We start from the raw sequence: 15,785 nt of genomic DNA, 5'->3' as shown, positions 1-15,785 counted from the left end.
AATCAGGGAGTTCCTCACCAAATGATTGCAATTCCCTTGGCTGACAAGTTTGAGAACGCTGGCCCGCCCACCTTCTTACGTAAGATCAAACTATGTAATGCAATTACGTAAATATTCATGTGTAGCTCCCCTGAACCTAAGTGTGTCATATTTCGCGGGCCGTCTTCAGGCAAGCTGACTTTTATGGTTCTTGAACAACCGGGCATAATATGTATATGTAAGCTCTGCGCGTACTTGTTGATTCCCTTTGTGTTTATCTTGGGCTTAGAAATCGTCTGTGTATGTTCAACTTGATGTGGGCGAAGCCATCGCTGGCGCATTTTAGCCAAGTCAATCTCATCTGGATATTGTATTATGTTAAAAACGGTAAGATAGGTGATCAGTTTAATAGGAAAACAACAAAGTTGGTAGTGACAATGCCAACACAATGAGCTAAAAATCTAGCATGGTAAGGATGCACGTAAGTGTTATTACTAAACTGTCAGTCGATGAATAGTTTGTCTGACTTGCCACTCTTGTCAGAAGCGGATCTCGTTCCTCTTCTTCTGATGGGCAAATTTCGCTGAGTCGACGTGGTCGTCCGCATTTGTAAGAAACGCAAACCCAAATGCTTTTAATCGATTTGGAAAAAGGCCGAGACAGGAGCGTAAACACCAACGGATTGCAAATAGCCACCGTTGCAAGACAAAGTTGGTCGAAATAAAAATTCATGTTCCTGGAGAGCGCAAGAGGCCAATCAATTGAAAGAAACAAACGAAATAACGAGAAGTCGAATTCCTAGACCAGTGATTGAAGCCTTGTAACGGTTTGCTAGTTGTCTGGTTTTCACTAGCAGCCAATGTACGCCACTGCTGCTACGAACAAGAGACATGTAATGCACAAAGCAACGCTGTGAACGTCCGAAACAGACAGCGTTGAAAAGCAATGTGCAGAATCAAATACTTTAGTCAATTCTATTATATGAAACGGATCCATGGCCTTAAAATGGTACCAGCATCCACATGCCACCCATTCTATTGCAAGCACCAATACAATGCGTTTAGGTGAACAAATGCAGCATGACGAACCACGAAGAGTGATCAGGTAGTAAAATGGTATAGTCGTGGTAATAAGTGCAGACATCGTCACACTTGCCAACTGCAGACACGCCGACAGGGAGCAGACTGCTCGTACGACAGTCTCGTGGTCAAACACGGCGTATGCTCATACAATTTGTTCACCCGTACCGTCAAGAAAAGGTAGATTAGCATTTGCACGCCCAGTAGATCGAAGGTCTGCCGTGGCCAGATTGATGACGAGAATTGATACCCCTTTGATCATTTTTACGAGTCCATCGCCACAGCAACACAGAAAGGTTTCCAACGAGAATAAGGATTGCGCAAATGAGCCAAACGTAGTCAATGTCGCCTGTTTGCATTAGCCAAGGAAGTTTGAACTCAACAGCCACGCCATAACAACGGCGAGAGACGTTCGCAGGCCTGTAAGCGATGAACTTGAATGGCGAAAGAAATCGAAGATCGACTTCTCGTGGACTATCGTGCCCTCAGGCTGTAGAATCAGCAGAATGATGAGCTCTTACAAGCGATTTTTTAACTAAGCGCGCTCAGACCAAACGTATAAGGCTGTATTTCGTATTCTCCTTGATTCTATTTATTTTACCGGTTTAGGATCATTCAACGTCATAAATTGGAACCTGGATAATTATTACTTGAATACCGTCATTATTTGGCGTACAGTATCATGTGAAAAAATGGCAAAATATGTGCTCACTTTTATTATTTAATAGAAAGACAAAAGAAATTGGTAGTGATCATGCCAACGCGAGGAACTAAATATCTAGCATGACAACGGCCATGAAAGTAAGGATAGCACGCACGCACGCAAGCGTTCATCTAAACTGCATGCATGCATGCATGGGAGTTGGTGAACACTGAACAGTCGCGAGTAGTTCAAACTTAAATTCTGTTTTCAGATGATAAATTGACTTGCCAGTTGCCACTCTTGTCAGAAGCAGATCTCGTACTTCTTCTGATGAGTAAATTTGGTCAAGTGGAGTTGGGCGACCGCATTTGTAACAAAAGCATTCCCAGACACCTTTTGCTGATTTGAAGAAAGGCTTAGATAGTAGCGTGAATATCAACGGATTGCAAACAGCCACAGCGGCGAAACAAAATTGAACATAAAAAATCTCGTTAACTGGGTAATATTCAAACAGCCAGTATATGCTCCAACAAGTGAAGGAAGCAAAAGCAATTGCGATGAGCCAAATTTGCTAACCGGTAACCGAAGCTTTCCTGATTGGCTTCGTTGTCTCCTTGGCAACGATCCCGCAAGTAGAAAGCAGAGACGCTATCCTAATCCAACATCAAACACGCCGCATCTTGAACCGAAGTCAATAAAGATTTCATATTCTGAAGTGATGATATCAATTGGAAAGTCGAATGACAACGCAAGTAATAGAATCGCGACAGGAGCTCCTTTAACGTGCGTTCCCCGTCGTTTCCTGGCTCGATGCGAGATCGGAGGATCGTTGCGAATCGAGGCAGAGAGAAACGCGCGTCCGTGTCGACGTAGAAAACGCATTTATGGTTTTCTAGGGTATGGGCTGCGACGTCGAGTAGCATTTCGGATTTTCCCGTGCCTTCGTCGCCCGAGAATTCAATTACGTCGCCGGAAAGGATTCCCTCGTCGCATGCAGACGAAAAAAGGCGATTTTCCACGCATCGGACGCGGCGTTTGACGCCGAGACGAGAGAAGAGCTACATAAATCAAACGGGTACGGTTTGGAAATGGTTGTTCTATTACTTGAACTGCTGTTTCTGATTTGACGCTCTTCTTTTGCTGCATTAACGCACGTTAAATCGATTCAGTAGTATTTTGCCAAAACATGGATTCAGAGAACCAGGCTGTTCTAGAAAAGCTTCTAATCAACGTAAGAATCTTCTCGGTGCATTATCGATTTTGTAATTTTACTGTAGGACGCAAAAGAGGCCCCGAAAGAGGAACCTGCTCCTCAGATCACTACCCAAGTCGTTTTGCCAGAGCCAAGTCAGTAAAAAATAGACTCGAAAGGCAAAGGGAGCATTTCATCTCTTAGTCTATTGTCTAAAAGGCCAAACTCAAAAGGGTGAAAAGATTTTTATAAATATTTGCAAATCAGATCAGGTGCCTTTTTTCAAATCAGATTTTTAATTTTATCTATAATTTGGTCTACTTTTAGTTGCCTGCTCCAAAAGACATAAGTGCAGTCGAATTGGCTGAAATCATCTCCTCCGAAGATCCAATGAGATATCGCGTGCCAATCAGTTTTGGACTTCCTCACACAGAACTAGATAAAAGTAAGACGCATGATAAATAATCGAACAAAACCGTGATTAGATGTTCCATGGAAGGTGGAAAATCTTGCACGGCTTACGACGTCGTTGTCAATCCCAAATTTCTAAAAAAGACCGAGGTAAATATGCTATTTGATACGACAAAACTTTTACAGAGCAAATCTTACAGGAAGACGACGTGTTTCATTCTTTCTTTATGACGGTTATTCTGGATGGACTAGAACAGAAATATGAGCTGACCTTAGATAGAAGTATGGCACAGTGATTTCTTTCCCAAACCTATCTGTAATCTCTCTCTTCTAGCTTTACGTAAATTGAAACGGAAAAAGTGTCTTGGGTTCGTCAGCGAACAAACAGTTCGAACGAGCTACAAACCCGTCATTATGGAAATGGATAGGTAGGTGAAAGAGGGCCCATTTTGAAGACATATCAAAGGCGTGTGTAACTAGTGAGAATCAGGAATCTCCTCATCAAACAAATGCAATTCCCTTGGCTGGCAACTCTGGCCCACCTTCGTAAGATCAAACCATTGAATGCAGTCACGTGATATTTAATAATATGTAGAGCTCCTGAACCTAAGTACGTCATATTTCGCGAGCCGGCTTCAGGCAAGCCGACTTTTATGGTTCTTGAAGTTCAACTACCGGGCGTGGTATATTTCGCTCTATGCATACCTGTTAATTAATTCTACTTGTGTTAATCTTGGGCTTAGAAATCATCTAAGTATATTCAACTTGATGTGGGTGAGGATCGCGTTGTGCTTGACACATTGGAGCCAAGTCTATTCCATCTGGATATTGATTTGGCGTATTATGTTAGAAACGGTAAGGTAGGTGCTCAGTTTAATAAGAAAACGAAAAAGTTGGTAGTGACTATGCCAACACAATGAACTATGAAATGATAACTACCATAAATGTAAGAATAACACATAAGTGTTCTACTAAACTAGGGATGGTAAAAGTCGCCGAGTAGTTCAAACGTCAATTCTGTTGTCAGATGATGAATAGTTTGTCTGACTTGCTACTCTTGTCAGAAGAGGATCTCTTCCTCCTTCTGATGAGTAGATTTGGTCAAATGGGGTTGGGTGACCGCAGTTGTAACGAAAGCATTGCCAGACACTTTTCAGAGATTTGATGAAAGGCTTAGACAGTAGCGTGAATACCAGTGGATTGCTACAACACCATATTGGTCATAATACGTTCCGTAAGGCCACCGCAACAAGGAAGATAATGCCATGGATATTCCCCAACAGAGGAAGGATGCAAAGGCAATGAAAATAAGCTGAATTTGAGCAACTGTGGCTGAAGCACTGGGACGATTTCCTTGTTTTTTTATCTTTACTAGCAGGACAACGTATAGTATCACTGCTATGAGCAGCAAAAAATCAATAACGCCACCATAGAACAGCATCGTGACTGAAACTGGAAGGCACTGAATAGACTCAAAATCAGGATCAATTGAGCTGGCGTTAATAATGGCCAAACTGCATGATACACAAGATAACAGCATCCATTCCGATAGGAGTAGCGCTACAATGCATTTGCGTGAGCAGTGTGAGGAGCAAGTTAAAGAAATGACGAAGTAGAAGGCTATTGTTGTGGTAGTAACTGAGGACATCATCGTGCTCACCATCTGTAGCCAAGCCGACACGTCGCAGAAAACAATTACAACAGTCTCGTGGCTAAACACAGAGCACGGCCACGCTATGAGGAACAGGTAGAGAAGCATTTGAATGCCTAGTAGAAGGTCTGCTGTTGCCAAATTGATAATCAGAATCGATGGAACGCTGTTCCTTTGATCGCTTCGACGAGTACATCGCCACACCAACACAGAAATGTTTCCAACGAGAACTAAGAGTGCGCAAATATGAGCCAAACGTAGTCAACATCGTTTGTTCCTCTGAGATAGGGAAGTTTGAAATCGTAGAAAGTGTGATTATCATCACAATAAATAGCCGATCCATTCGTGCGATAGGCTGTGCACGCATTGTGGCGTTGGCCATATTCCTTGGAATTTATTTCAATTGGCTCCCACCGTCTCCCACGCATGATTTGCTTGAGAGGAAATTGATTTAGAATGTTTATATTAGACGCCATCAAAGGACTGATAGAGAGAAAGAGTCTGTGCTTGCATCTTTTTATTTGCAGGCGTTTCAACGCTCAGTAGGAAGACGAAAGATTAACACAAAGAACAAAAAAATCGCAACTGACAAGGACTGAACACAAGTGTTTTACTAATTAACTAGCAAATTGAATTGGGTAAAAGTCGCAAGTGATTCAGACGTCAATTCTATTTTCAGTTGCCGTTATTAGAATAAGCGTATCTTGACTTTCTCCTTCTTCTGAGTGAATATCTAAAACGTGAAGCGGTTGTCCGCATTTGTAGCGTAAGATAATCCAATTTCTTTTAACAGATTTGAAAAAAGCCTTAGAGGCTATTGTGAATATGAGCGAATTGATCAACGCCTTTGCAGCAAGCCAAAGTTGAGCATAGTAGATGTTTATGTCCATGTACATGTCGCCCGGCCCGTCTATGACAAAAGAAAAAAAGGATAAAAACGCCATTATCATGAACCGAATCTGCCATCCTGCATTGCGATTCCGACGGTCTTCCGGAGTCCGTCGTTTGAGGACTGTCATCATAACAGCGAACGCCAATATGAACAGCGCAGTTGTGATAACGTTGCAGATAGCCCAAAAGAATAGCGCCCATTTAAGGCACAATGCAGAATTCAGCGAAACGCCGGAAGCTTCACGAACATCGTCCTGAACGAGCGTCACATAGCAGCATCCCGCACTGGATACCCCTAACCATTCTACTACAAGTATCCCTATAATCCATTTAGGCGAGCAGCGACAACCCCAAGAAATCATGAAGTAAAAGGTTGTTGTCATGATAATAGCTGAGGACATCATGATGCTTGTTATCTGTAGACACGCCGACAGGTAGCTTAGGCCGCTCACAACTGCTGGGTGGTAAAGCGCGGAGCATGGCCATGCCGTGAGGAACATGTAGAGAAGCATTTGAATGCCGAGCAGAAGATCTGCCGCTGCCAAATTGATCACGAGAATTGACAAACTGCTGTTTCTTTGATCGCGTCGTCGTGTACATCGCCACAGCAAGGCAAGACTGTTTCCAACCAGAACGAGGATTGTGAAAATTAGCCAAACGTAGTCAAAGTCGTCTGTTCCGGCGAGTGCGGGTAGTTTGACGTCGACGACGTGAGATGTGCTGCCATTTATGTTACACGGAATGGCATTGGTAGGATGGTCTGGGAACAAGGCCAGTATCATACCAGTAACGTTAGCCATGACTTGAAGCTTGCAATCGACTGTACGAAGAAAATGGTCGGTTCGGGTCCGTAAGTGAGTCCCCAATTCAAACGCATGCGCAATCTTTAGTGTACGCATTGCCGCAGCAGATAAATGAACAAAAAGGATTCGCGGTGTATGTGGTACCCAGTGACAGCACTCCCGCTCGTTGATAATTTGATAAGCTTGTTCATGAATAAAAAATAGGTTTCCTCTGCTCAAAATAAGCAGGCGCATGCGCAATCTGAAGTGTACACTCATTCGGAAGCGACTTTTGACGTCGTTTACGATATAGCCATGACGACGTTGACCGTGAACGGTTGCTCTTTGCACTAAGCGCTCTCACAGAGCGGTGTAGGGCAAACATTGTGCAGGCGACGTCACACTCCTATTCAGAACCTACAGATGGCCAAGGTTCGACAACTACAGCGTCAAACGCGATAGGAATGTCCGTCTCCCCTTCTAAGACGAAGTCATCCCTATGAATGCTCATATGATTATGCACCTTAGAACATGCAGGTACAGTGGTTGATTCTATAAGTGGGGATGGATAAAAAACTAGCGAGTACTGTAGTTCAAACGTCAGTTCTGTTTTCAGTCGATGAATAGTTCGTCTGACTTGCCACTCTTGTCAGAAGCGGATCTCGTTCCTCTTCTTCTGATGAGCAAATTTCGCTGAGTCGATGTGGTCGTCCGCATTTGTAGGAAACGCGAATCCAAACGCTTTTAATATATTTGAAAAAAGGCCGAGACAGGAGCGTAAACACCAGCGGATTGCAAATAGCCACCGTTGCAAGACAAAGTTGGTTGAAATAAAAATTCATGTTCTTGGAGAGCGCAAGAGGCCAATATGTAGCCCAGCAAGTGAAAGAAACAAACGAAATGACGAGAAGCCGAATTCCTAGACCAGTGATTGAAGCCTTGTAACGGTTTGCTAGTTGTCTAGTTTTCACTAGCAAACCTATGTACGCCACTGCTGCTACAAACAAGAGACATGTAATGCACAAAGCAACGCTGTGAACGTCCGAGACAGACAACGTTGAAAGGCAATATGCAGAATTGAATACTTTGGTCAATTCTATTTTATAAAACGGATCCATGGCCTTAAAATGGTTCCAGCATCCAACAATGGGCATCAATTCCACCCATTCTATTGCAAGCACCAATACAATTGGTTTAGGTGAACAACTGCAGCATGATTAATCTAGCATAAAATCTAGCATAATAAGAGTAAGGATACTAACGCATGCGTTCACTGGAATTCTGCATGGCCCACCTTGGCTTTGCAATGTCAAACTATTGACTGCAGTCACGGTAAAATAGCATTCATGTGTATAGCGCCCTTGAACCTAAGTACGTCATACTTCGCAAGCCGGTTTCAGGCAAGCCGACTTGTATGGTTTTTTAACTTCCGGGCGTGGTATAATCAATTTGGTGTTAGAAATTTTCCAAATCTATATTCAGATGAAATTGACTGGGCTCCATCGTGTGAAACACAACACGATCTTATCCACATCAAGTTGAATATACGTGGCGCATTATATTAGAAACGGCAAGGTACCTAAGGTGCGCAGTTTTTATTAGAAAGACAAAAAATTACTATGCCAACGGAATAAACTACGAACTAAAAATCTAGGATGATAAAGGTCACACAAAGTAAAGATTGCATGCATGGAAGCGTTTTCACTGACTAAACTGGGAGTTGGTGAACAGTCGGAAGTAGTTCAAACTTCAATTCTGCTTTCAGATGATGAATAGTTCGTCTGACTTGCTATTCTTGTCAAAAAGGGCTCTCTGCCTTCTCCATCAGAAGTAATTTCTTCCGCTGGAATTGATTGACCGCATTTGTAGCACAAGCATTCCCAGACCCTTTTCGCAGATTTGATGAAAGGCGGAGACAGTAGCGTGAATACCAGCGGGTTGCTAATAGCCACAGCTGCAATACAATATTGGTCATAATAAGTTCCGTTAGACAAGAGAATTGATATTGGCAAGCTTATTCCCCAACAAATGAAGGATGCGAAAGCAATGGAGATAAGCTGAATTTGCGCAACGCGGGTTGAAACACTAGGGCGCTGTCCTTGTTGCTTGATCTTTATCAGCAGGACAATGTACATTATTGCTACTATGAACAGAAAAAATGTAATAGGGCCGTTGAATAACAGAATTTCGATAAACACTGGAAGGCACTGCAAAGAATCAAAATTATCATATACATCATCCTCAAACGGAGATGGTGTAACGAGCACAGCCGAGGATCCACAAATAATCAGCATCCATTCTGATACAAGTATCGCTGCGATGCACTTACGCGAGCACTGCAAACAACCCAAAGAAACGAGGAAGTACACGGCTATTGTCACAGTAAGAAGTGCGGACATCAGAACGCTAACAGTCTGTAGCCACAGCGACAGGTGGCAGAAGATATTTACAACTGCTTTGTGGTGAAACACGGAGCATGGCCATGCTACGAGGAACAGGTAGAGAAGCATTTGAATTCCAAGCAAAAGGTCCGACGCTGCCAAATTGATAATCAGAATCGATGAAACACTGTTCCTTTGATCGCTTTGACGAGTGCATCGCCACAGCAACACAGAAATGTTTCCAACGAGAATGACGATTGTGCAAAAGATCCAAACGCCGTCAACGTTGTTTGTTTCCGTGGAATAAGTGTTAAAGTTGTTAGAACTGGGACACCAGCTATCGGTAGGAACCTCATCATCTGCGTGTAACAAAATGACTTCGGCGGTAGACACTGAACTGTTGTTAGCGGCCATAAGTATTAACTATAGCTGTGCGCCCGTTAGAAGAACAATGGTGGATGCGAATTGGTTTCAACAACATCCGTGTTGTCTGATCATGGTCGAGGGACTCGGGGAAAAAAGGCGATTTCAGAGATGACCCGTATGACTTCACTTTATGACTATCCTAAAAGGTACTCGGTGCCAATATCATCTCCAGGTCCAAGGCTTTGTCCGAGAGGCAGTCTCTCATAAAATCCTTCCTCGATAATTTTGTTTTGCTTTTTAGAAAAAGAGTAAACGATTTCAACTAATTTTTCGACCTCACACTAGTCAAAAGAATGTTTTTGTCAAAAACAAGCTACTGTATATTTACAGATGTCTAGACTCAAGATCTATTTGAAAGATAGAAAACTTCAGGGACGATTTTCTTGTCGTTTGATCATCATCAACAAGACTAGGTATGTAAATTTAGGCAAGTTATGAAATTCTTTTGGATAGTTACTAGTAGTAGTAGAGGTTGTATAAAGGCTAGAAGACTACTGTCCATGAACGAAAAAATCACAATTCGGTAAAAAGTCGCCAACAGCTGAGGCGGCGCATGCGCAATCAACAGTTAAAAGTTGGAACGAGAATCGTCGCGAATCGCAGTCATCCCGTTGCGAGCGGCTCATTCAACGACCTCGAAAGCGACTTTTGAACCCGTTTATTGCGCACACGACATGGCCACGGCGGCAACGACGACGTCGGCGCAGTAATCCGTCAAAAAACCACCGCCCCCACACCCACCTCCTAATTACCGTGCTCCTAGACCCTCGGAAATGACCGACGACTGGAAGGCAAAGCTCAAGCGTCCGCCGCGCGATACGCGCGTTCAAACGGAGGTAAGAAAACCCCGAAAAATCACACCAAAGTGACGTAACCGACGTAACCAGGACGTAACTCGTACGAAAGGCCAAGACTTCGAAGACTACTGCCTCAAACGCGAACTCCTCATGGGCATCTTCGAAAAGGGCTTCGAAAAACCGTCTCCCGTTCAAGAGGAGAGCATTCCCGTCGCGCTCGCCGGAAAAGACATTCTCGCGCGAGCGAAAAACGGCACGGGGAAAACGGGCGCCTATCTCATACCGTTGCTCGAGCGAATCGACACCGATAAGGATTCCATTCAAGGTTAGAATAGAGGGAGGGGGGCCCCCTTTGGGGGGACTGAACGTAATCGTTTTTTTTTTCTTTAGCTATGGTATTGGTTCCGACGCGCGAGTTGGCGCTCCAGACGTCGCAGATCAGTAAGGAGTTGAGCAAGCACATGGGCGTGCAGGTGATGGTGACGACGGGTGGAACGAGTCTGAGGGACGATATCATGAGACTCGATCGTGTTGGTACGAAAGATAGAAAGAAAATCAATAAGAGAAATAATCAATAAAAAATTTATTCTATTTTTTTAGTTCATGTTGTTGTGGCTACCCCGGGTCGCGTTTTGGATTTGACCGAGCGTGGTGTAGCCAACATGACCAATTGTGGTATTCTTGTTATGGATGAGGTACTACTACTACATAAAGAATCTTCATATGTCTTTGTGTCTCATGGGGGTTTTTCTATGTAGGCTGATAAGCTATTGTCTATGAATCAGTCTCACACCATCGATAAGATTATCTCGTATTTGCCGTCTTCGAGGCAGATTCTTTGCTACTCAGCGACATTTCCTGTTTCTGTTCAACATTTCACTGTAAGAGTCTACATACATTGTACATCATCATCATCATCATCAGTTTCCCTCCCTCGTAGGAGAGATACCTGCAAAGACCCTACGAGATCAATCTCATGGATGAACTCACTCTCAAAGGCATCACCGAATTCTACGCCTTTGTTGAGGAAAGGCAGAAAATTCACTGCCTCAACACCCTGGTTGCGAAGGTAAATAAATAAATTAATTATCACTAGATCCGATATCCCCTTTAATTAAAATGATACCTGTACCTCCCCCCTCTTAGTTGCAAATCAACCAGGCGATCATTTTCTGTAATTCGACCCAACGGGTTGAGCTTCTCGCTCGCAAGATCACGGATCTCGGCTACTCGTGCTACTTCATTCACGCGCGAATGCGCCAGGAGCACCGAAACCGAGTCTTCCACGACTTCAAAGCGGGCCACTGTAGAAACTTAGTGTGCACAGGCAAGAAGAAGAAAAATAAATAAATATTATTTATTAATCTTTTTTTTTCTAGATCTCTTTACTAGAGGCATAGACATTCAAGCGGTCAACGTGGTGATCAACTTCGATTTTCCTCGCAACGCCGAGACGTATCTCCACCGCGTCGGCCGCTCGGGCCGCTACGGCCATCTCGGTCTCGCCATCAGTCTCGTCACGGAAAAAGACAAGGAGCTTCTCTGTCAAATCGAACGCGAACTCGGCACGATGATTCGACCCGTGCCCAAAGTCGTCGATAAGAAGCTCTACGTTGCTATGGGCGGCGGCGACGACGGCGGCGGCGCCACCGCGACCCCCACAAGCCAGGCAAAGGCTTGAAGGCGTTCGCCACGAAAGGGGGTCTGTATATATATTTTTTTTACTGTGTTTACGTATGTGAAACGATTCGTTGTGGCCTCGCAACGAGGCTAGTCTCCCTACCCCCTCCAGTATGCTGTGCATGGCCTCTTATTTCACGATCTTTTCCTCGCTTATCTTCTACTGAGTCTCCCTCTTTTTTTTGTTTGAGTCCGGTTTTTTCTGGGCTGGCTGGCACGATCGCGTCTTTCGTCTTCCCTCTGTTACTATAGTGTAGTTTCTTAGGTGTGTGTGTTTCCCCCTTGTTTCTTCTCTCGCGAAAGTGTCAGTCGTGTTCTTTCTCTTTGTGCGATTGCGTGTGTTATCTGCAATCGCTGTTTTGCCCCGGCTTATGTGGGCTCGAATCGTTGACTGGTCTTTTTTTCTTTTTGTGTTGGACGCTGACTTTTTTGTGTTCGCTGTGTTTGCTCGTTTGTGAAAGCTGAAAGCCGGATACTAAAGTTGCCACAAAATTCTTTCGTTCAGAACTCCAGTTCAATCTTCTACGTCCACATCGCACATACGTAACGTGACAGAAAAAATTAATGATTTTTTGCAGGTAAACCCTCTTTGCCGGCCGATCCGAACGCAAGCGGCCCCCATCAAGGCTTCCTTTTTGTCCCCTGCGCGTCGGCTTTGCTTGCGTTGCGAAGTCACACCGCGACAAAAATAGCCCGCGCAAATATTATGTCCAGCTGTTGCGGCGCAACGCGCCGACAGACCGCACGCTACGTGCGAAACGCGCCCGGATCAGCAAATCGAACGCGTGTCGATCGGGTGGAAATTTTGCCTTCGTCTCGATAGTCTCTTTTGTTGTCCAACAATCGCTTCGCCTGTTCGAAGCAGAATCGAGCCGGTAGAAGAGACGAGGCGTCGTCTCGCGAGAGTCCGAGAGCGCAGAAGCGAAATCGAGGAAGAGCGTTCTCTCGAAAGGACTTCTCCGTGCAAATGGGTTCCAAAGAAGCTACAGGCGCATGGGGTTCGCGCCTGTTGCTCGGATTTTGGCTCGTTTGTTTACTGGCGACGAGAGCGGAAGGTGAGAAGCCTGTCACGCCCCCGGGGCTAGACAGGGACGTCTTCTCTTTAGCTAACTCATGTACGGCTTCGAATTGTACGACGGGACAATATTTCGACGACAGAGGAGTCTGCCTCGAATGTCGAGTGGGATTTTAGTGAGTAAATTTCCGTGTTTTCTGCATTAGTTCTAATTTTTTTTCCAAAGTTGCTTCGGTGGATCACAAGCGCCTCGTTCGTGCCCGAACGGCACATTCAACGCACTAACAGGCCAATCGAACGCATTTGCTTGCCAGGTAATTAACGAATTTCTATCATTTTTTCTCTCATCGCGCGCGCGCACTCGATAGAAATGCGTTGCGGGCACGTTCGCTCGTTTTCCGGCTTCCGCGGCGTGCTCCGCGTGTCCGTCGGGCTTCGCGTGTCCCACCGACGGCACGAGCGAACCGGAAGAATGCCAAACGGGCGAATACGCCGTCAATACGACGGGATCGATCGCGTGCGAACCGTGCCCCAAGGGAAATCGGTGTCCCGTCACCTTCAGCCTTCCAATCCCATGCGACGTCGGTAAGAAAAATCGATTCGCGAGAGGCGTACGCATCGATCAGCGTTCCATATAAGGTTTTTATGCCAATACGACGGGATCGACCGAGTGCGCTATTTGTCCAGCGGGATTCTACTGCGCCGATCCAGCGAACGATCCCAAGGAATGCCCAGCCGGCTCCTATTCGCTCACGGGCCAGGGAAATTGCACTCGATGTCCCGCCGGTCGTCGTTGTCCGACGGCGACGACGAGACAGCCAATCGACTGCCAGGAGGGAAGATACTCGTACGCGGGATCGATACAGTGCGCCGATTGCCCGACGGGATATCACTGTCCAACGGCGTATCAGGATCCGATACGATGCCCAGAGGGACAGTACACAAATACAACAGGTAAAAATTCAAAAAATATTTAATCAATCAATCAATAAATTATAATTGGTATTCTTTAATTTATTTAGGTCAGAAATCTTGTGTTTCTTGTGAAGCCGGTCACGATTGCCAGCGTCGCAACGAGTCGATTTTCTGCCCGCGTGGAACGTCGAGTCTCCTCGGACAAGGCTCCTGTACGTCGTGCAACCAAGGCACGTTCAGTCGCGAAGGCGCCGCGGCCTGCCTTCCCTGCCCGGCGGGCCACCAATGCTACAATCCATCCGTGGAACCGATTCCGTGCCCCGAAGGATACCACTCCCCCGGGGCCGCCTCCAACTGCAGTCTCTGTCCCCAAGGAATGCTCAGCGGGCCGTCGCGCGGCTTATGCGTTCTCTGCCCCGCCGGGCAAACGTGCGTCGATCCGCGCATCGGCGTCGGCGTCGCGTGCGGAAACGGCACGTGGATCGAACGCGGCGTCAATCTCCAATGCCGAAACTGCACTCCCGGATACTTCTGCCCCGACCCCGCATCCCTTCCGCAACAATGTCCTCCCGGAACGCATTCCGGCTACGGCGCGACGTCGTGTCTCGCGTGTCCGGCCGGATTCGAATGTCCGACTCCAAGCGAGGAACCTCGAGCCTGCGATCCGGGACATTACAGTCGCCTAGGCGACCATATTTGTACGGAATGTCCAGCGGGAAGTCAGTGTCCGTCTCCGTACGACGGTCCGAGTGCGTGTTCCTCGGGGTTCTATTCGTCAGCGGGGGCGGGGCTATGTGCACCTTGTCCCAGCGGATTTAGCTGCGCTAATCCCGCCTTGGCTCCAGTAGAGTGTCCCTTAGGACAATATTCTCTTGGAAATCAAAGTAGCTGTATTGACTGTCCTCCCGGATTTCAATGCGTCTCGCCGTCGTCTCCGCCTTTCGAGTGTTCGCCCGGCTTCTATAGTCTCGGCCGAGCGACGAATTGCACCGAATGTCCCGCCGGATCGGCGTGCGCCTCGAACGCGGAAGCGCCCACTCCGTGCGATCCTGGCCACTACAGCGACGCCGGCATGACGGCGTGCATCGAGTGCCAGCCGGGGATGGCGTGCCCATCATCAAAAGACTCGACAGCTGTCGTACACTGCCAACCTGGAACATACTCAGTGGGAAGACAACAAGTGTGCACGGCTTGCCCGTTGGGAAAACACTGCACTGACACAAGGTAAGAAGAAAAAAATCAATAAATAATTATAATCAATAATGTATTTTTTCCAGATCTGCTACTGTTATTGACTGCGAACCGGGAACGTATGCTAACCAGCCCAATCAAACGTCGTGCACGCCGTGTCCCGCTGGCATGGCGTGCCCGCACGCCGACGGCTCGGGCAACGCCGAGTGCCAATCTGGGCACTATAGCACGGGTCGAGCGACGACGTGCACGCAGTGTCCCGCCGGTTTTCGGTGTCCTTACAAAGACAGTGACGTCGTGATTGCATGCGCTCCTGGCTCGATATCGGCGGCCGCGGCGACGCGTTGCACGGAATGTCGAGCCGGTTTCGAGTGTCCTACGGTGACCGGGTCAGAAATTGCGTGCTCTGAAGGATACTACTCGTTGGGAAATCAATCGGCGTGCTTCGCATGTCCAGCTGGTCACGAATGTCCAGTATCTGACGTCGAACCGTAAGGGGGATAATAATAGAATTATTTCCTTATATAATGATTTTGTTTTCTCTTAGGGTTGCTTGTGAAAATGGGTTTTATTCTCTTGGGAGTTCTCCGGATTGCGAGCAATGTCGGGCCGGATACTTTTGCCCGTTGAGAAATGAAGGCGAGCGCGCATGTCCTATTGGAACGTACAGCGATGCCGGCGCAACTCAATGCAAGTCTTGTCCGGCCGGCTCTCGCTGCCCAATCGCAGGAAGTAAGACAAAAATAAATAAT

The 15,785-nt window shown here is 46.3% G+C and overlaps 4 protein-coding genes and 1 long non-coding RNA gene across 6 annotated transcripts in view; 4 read left to right on the top strand and 1 right to left on the bottom strand.

The window, feature by feature from the left end:
- LOC136199435 (uncharacterized) lies at positions 1-1,784 on the top strand. Its single transcript, XR_010673066.1, has 5 exons — positions 1-79; positions 126-217; positions 269-987; positions 1,044-1,614; positions 1,668-1,784. It is a non-coding gene; the product is annotated as an uncharacterized lncRNA (long non-coding RNA).
- A 790-nt stretch (positions 1,785-2,574) lies between these two features.
- On the top strand, positions 2,575-5,813 carry LOC136199434 (PIH1 domain-containing protein 1-like). Of its 2 annotated transcripts, none has more exons than XM_065989627.1 (11): positions 2,575-2,776; positions 2,874-2,932; positions 2,979-3,048; positions 3,098-3,165; positions 3,221-3,338; positions 3,393-3,454; positions 3,505-3,586; positions 3,639-3,732; positions 3,785-3,850; positions 3,900-3,987; positions 4,048-5,811. In XM_065989627.1, the coding sequence occupies exons 2-11, from the start codon at positions 2,888-2,890 to the stop codon at positions 4,222-4,224; spliced, it is 870 nt and encodes a 289-aa protein (XP_065845699.1). In that variant the 5' UTR covers positions 2,575-2,776; positions 2,874-2,887; the 3' UTR covers positions 4,225-5,811. The 2 variants fall into 2 exon arrangements, with proteins under 2 accessions (XP_065845699.1, XP_065845700.1); XM_065989628.1 differs by having other exon boundaries at positions 2,599-2,776; positions 2,871-2,932; positions 4,048-5,813.
- A 2,444-nt stretch (positions 5,814-8,257) lies between these two features.
- LOC136190529 (neuropeptide Y receptor type 1-like) lies at positions 8,258-9,437 on the bottom strand. Its single transcript, XM_065978727.1, has one exon. The coding sequence runs from the start codon at positions 9,421-9,423 to the stop codon at positions 8,371-8,373; it is 1,053 nt and encodes a 350-aa protein (XP_065834799.1). The 5' UTR covers positions 9,424-9,437; the 3' UTR covers positions 8,258-8,370.
- Positions 9,438-9,995: 558 nt separating this feature from the next.
- Positions 9,996-12,407, top strand: LOC136189661 (probable ATP-dependent RNA helicase ddx6). Its single transcript, XM_065977687.1, has 9 exons — positions 9,996-10,141; positions 10,199-10,271; positions 10,323-10,557; positions 10,623-10,766; positions 10,833-10,927; positions 10,991-11,113; positions 11,173-11,301; positions 11,379-11,559; positions 11,612-12,407. The coding sequence occupies exons 1-9, from the start codon at positions 10,110-10,112 to the stop codon at positions 11,911-11,913; spliced, it is 1,314 nt and encodes a 437-aa protein (XP_065833759.1). The 5' UTR covers positions 9,996-10,109; the 3' UTR covers positions 11,914-12,407.
- A 278-nt stretch (positions 12,408-12,685) lies between these two features.
- LOC136195392 (uncharacterized) overlaps positions 12,686-15,785 on the top strand; it is a 36,893-nt gene continuing 33,793 nt past the window's right edge. Inside the window, exons 1-8 of the mRNA XM_065984712.1 lie at positions 12,686-12,967; positions 13,019-13,103; positions 13,154-13,241; positions 13,296-13,512; positions 13,567-13,881; positions 13,950-15,066; positions 15,120-15,524; positions 15,581-15,765. Of these exons, the coding sequence (XP_065840784.1) occupies positions 12,880-12,967; positions 13,019-13,103; positions 13,154-13,241; positions 13,296-13,512; positions 13,567-13,881; positions 13,950-15,066; positions 15,120-15,524; positions 15,581-15,765 (2,500 nt within the window). The 5' untranslated portion in view covers positions 12,686-12,879. The remainder of the gene's footprint in view (positions 12,968-13,018; positions 13,104-13,153; positions 13,242-13,295; positions 13,513-13,566; positions 13,882-13,949; positions 15,067-15,119; positions 15,525-15,580; positions 15,766-15,785) is intronic.

The sequence above is a fragment of the Oscarella lobularis genome, chromosome 1 (genome assembly GCF_947507565.1).
Source record: "Oscarella lobularis chromosome 1, ooOscLobu1.1, whole genome shotgun sequence".
Taxonomy (NCBI): Eukaryota; Metazoa; Porifera; class Homoscleromorpha; order Homosclerophorida; family Oscarellidae; genus Oscarella; species Oscarella lobularis.
This window is presented reverse-complemented; position numbering and strand designations above follow the sequence as displayed.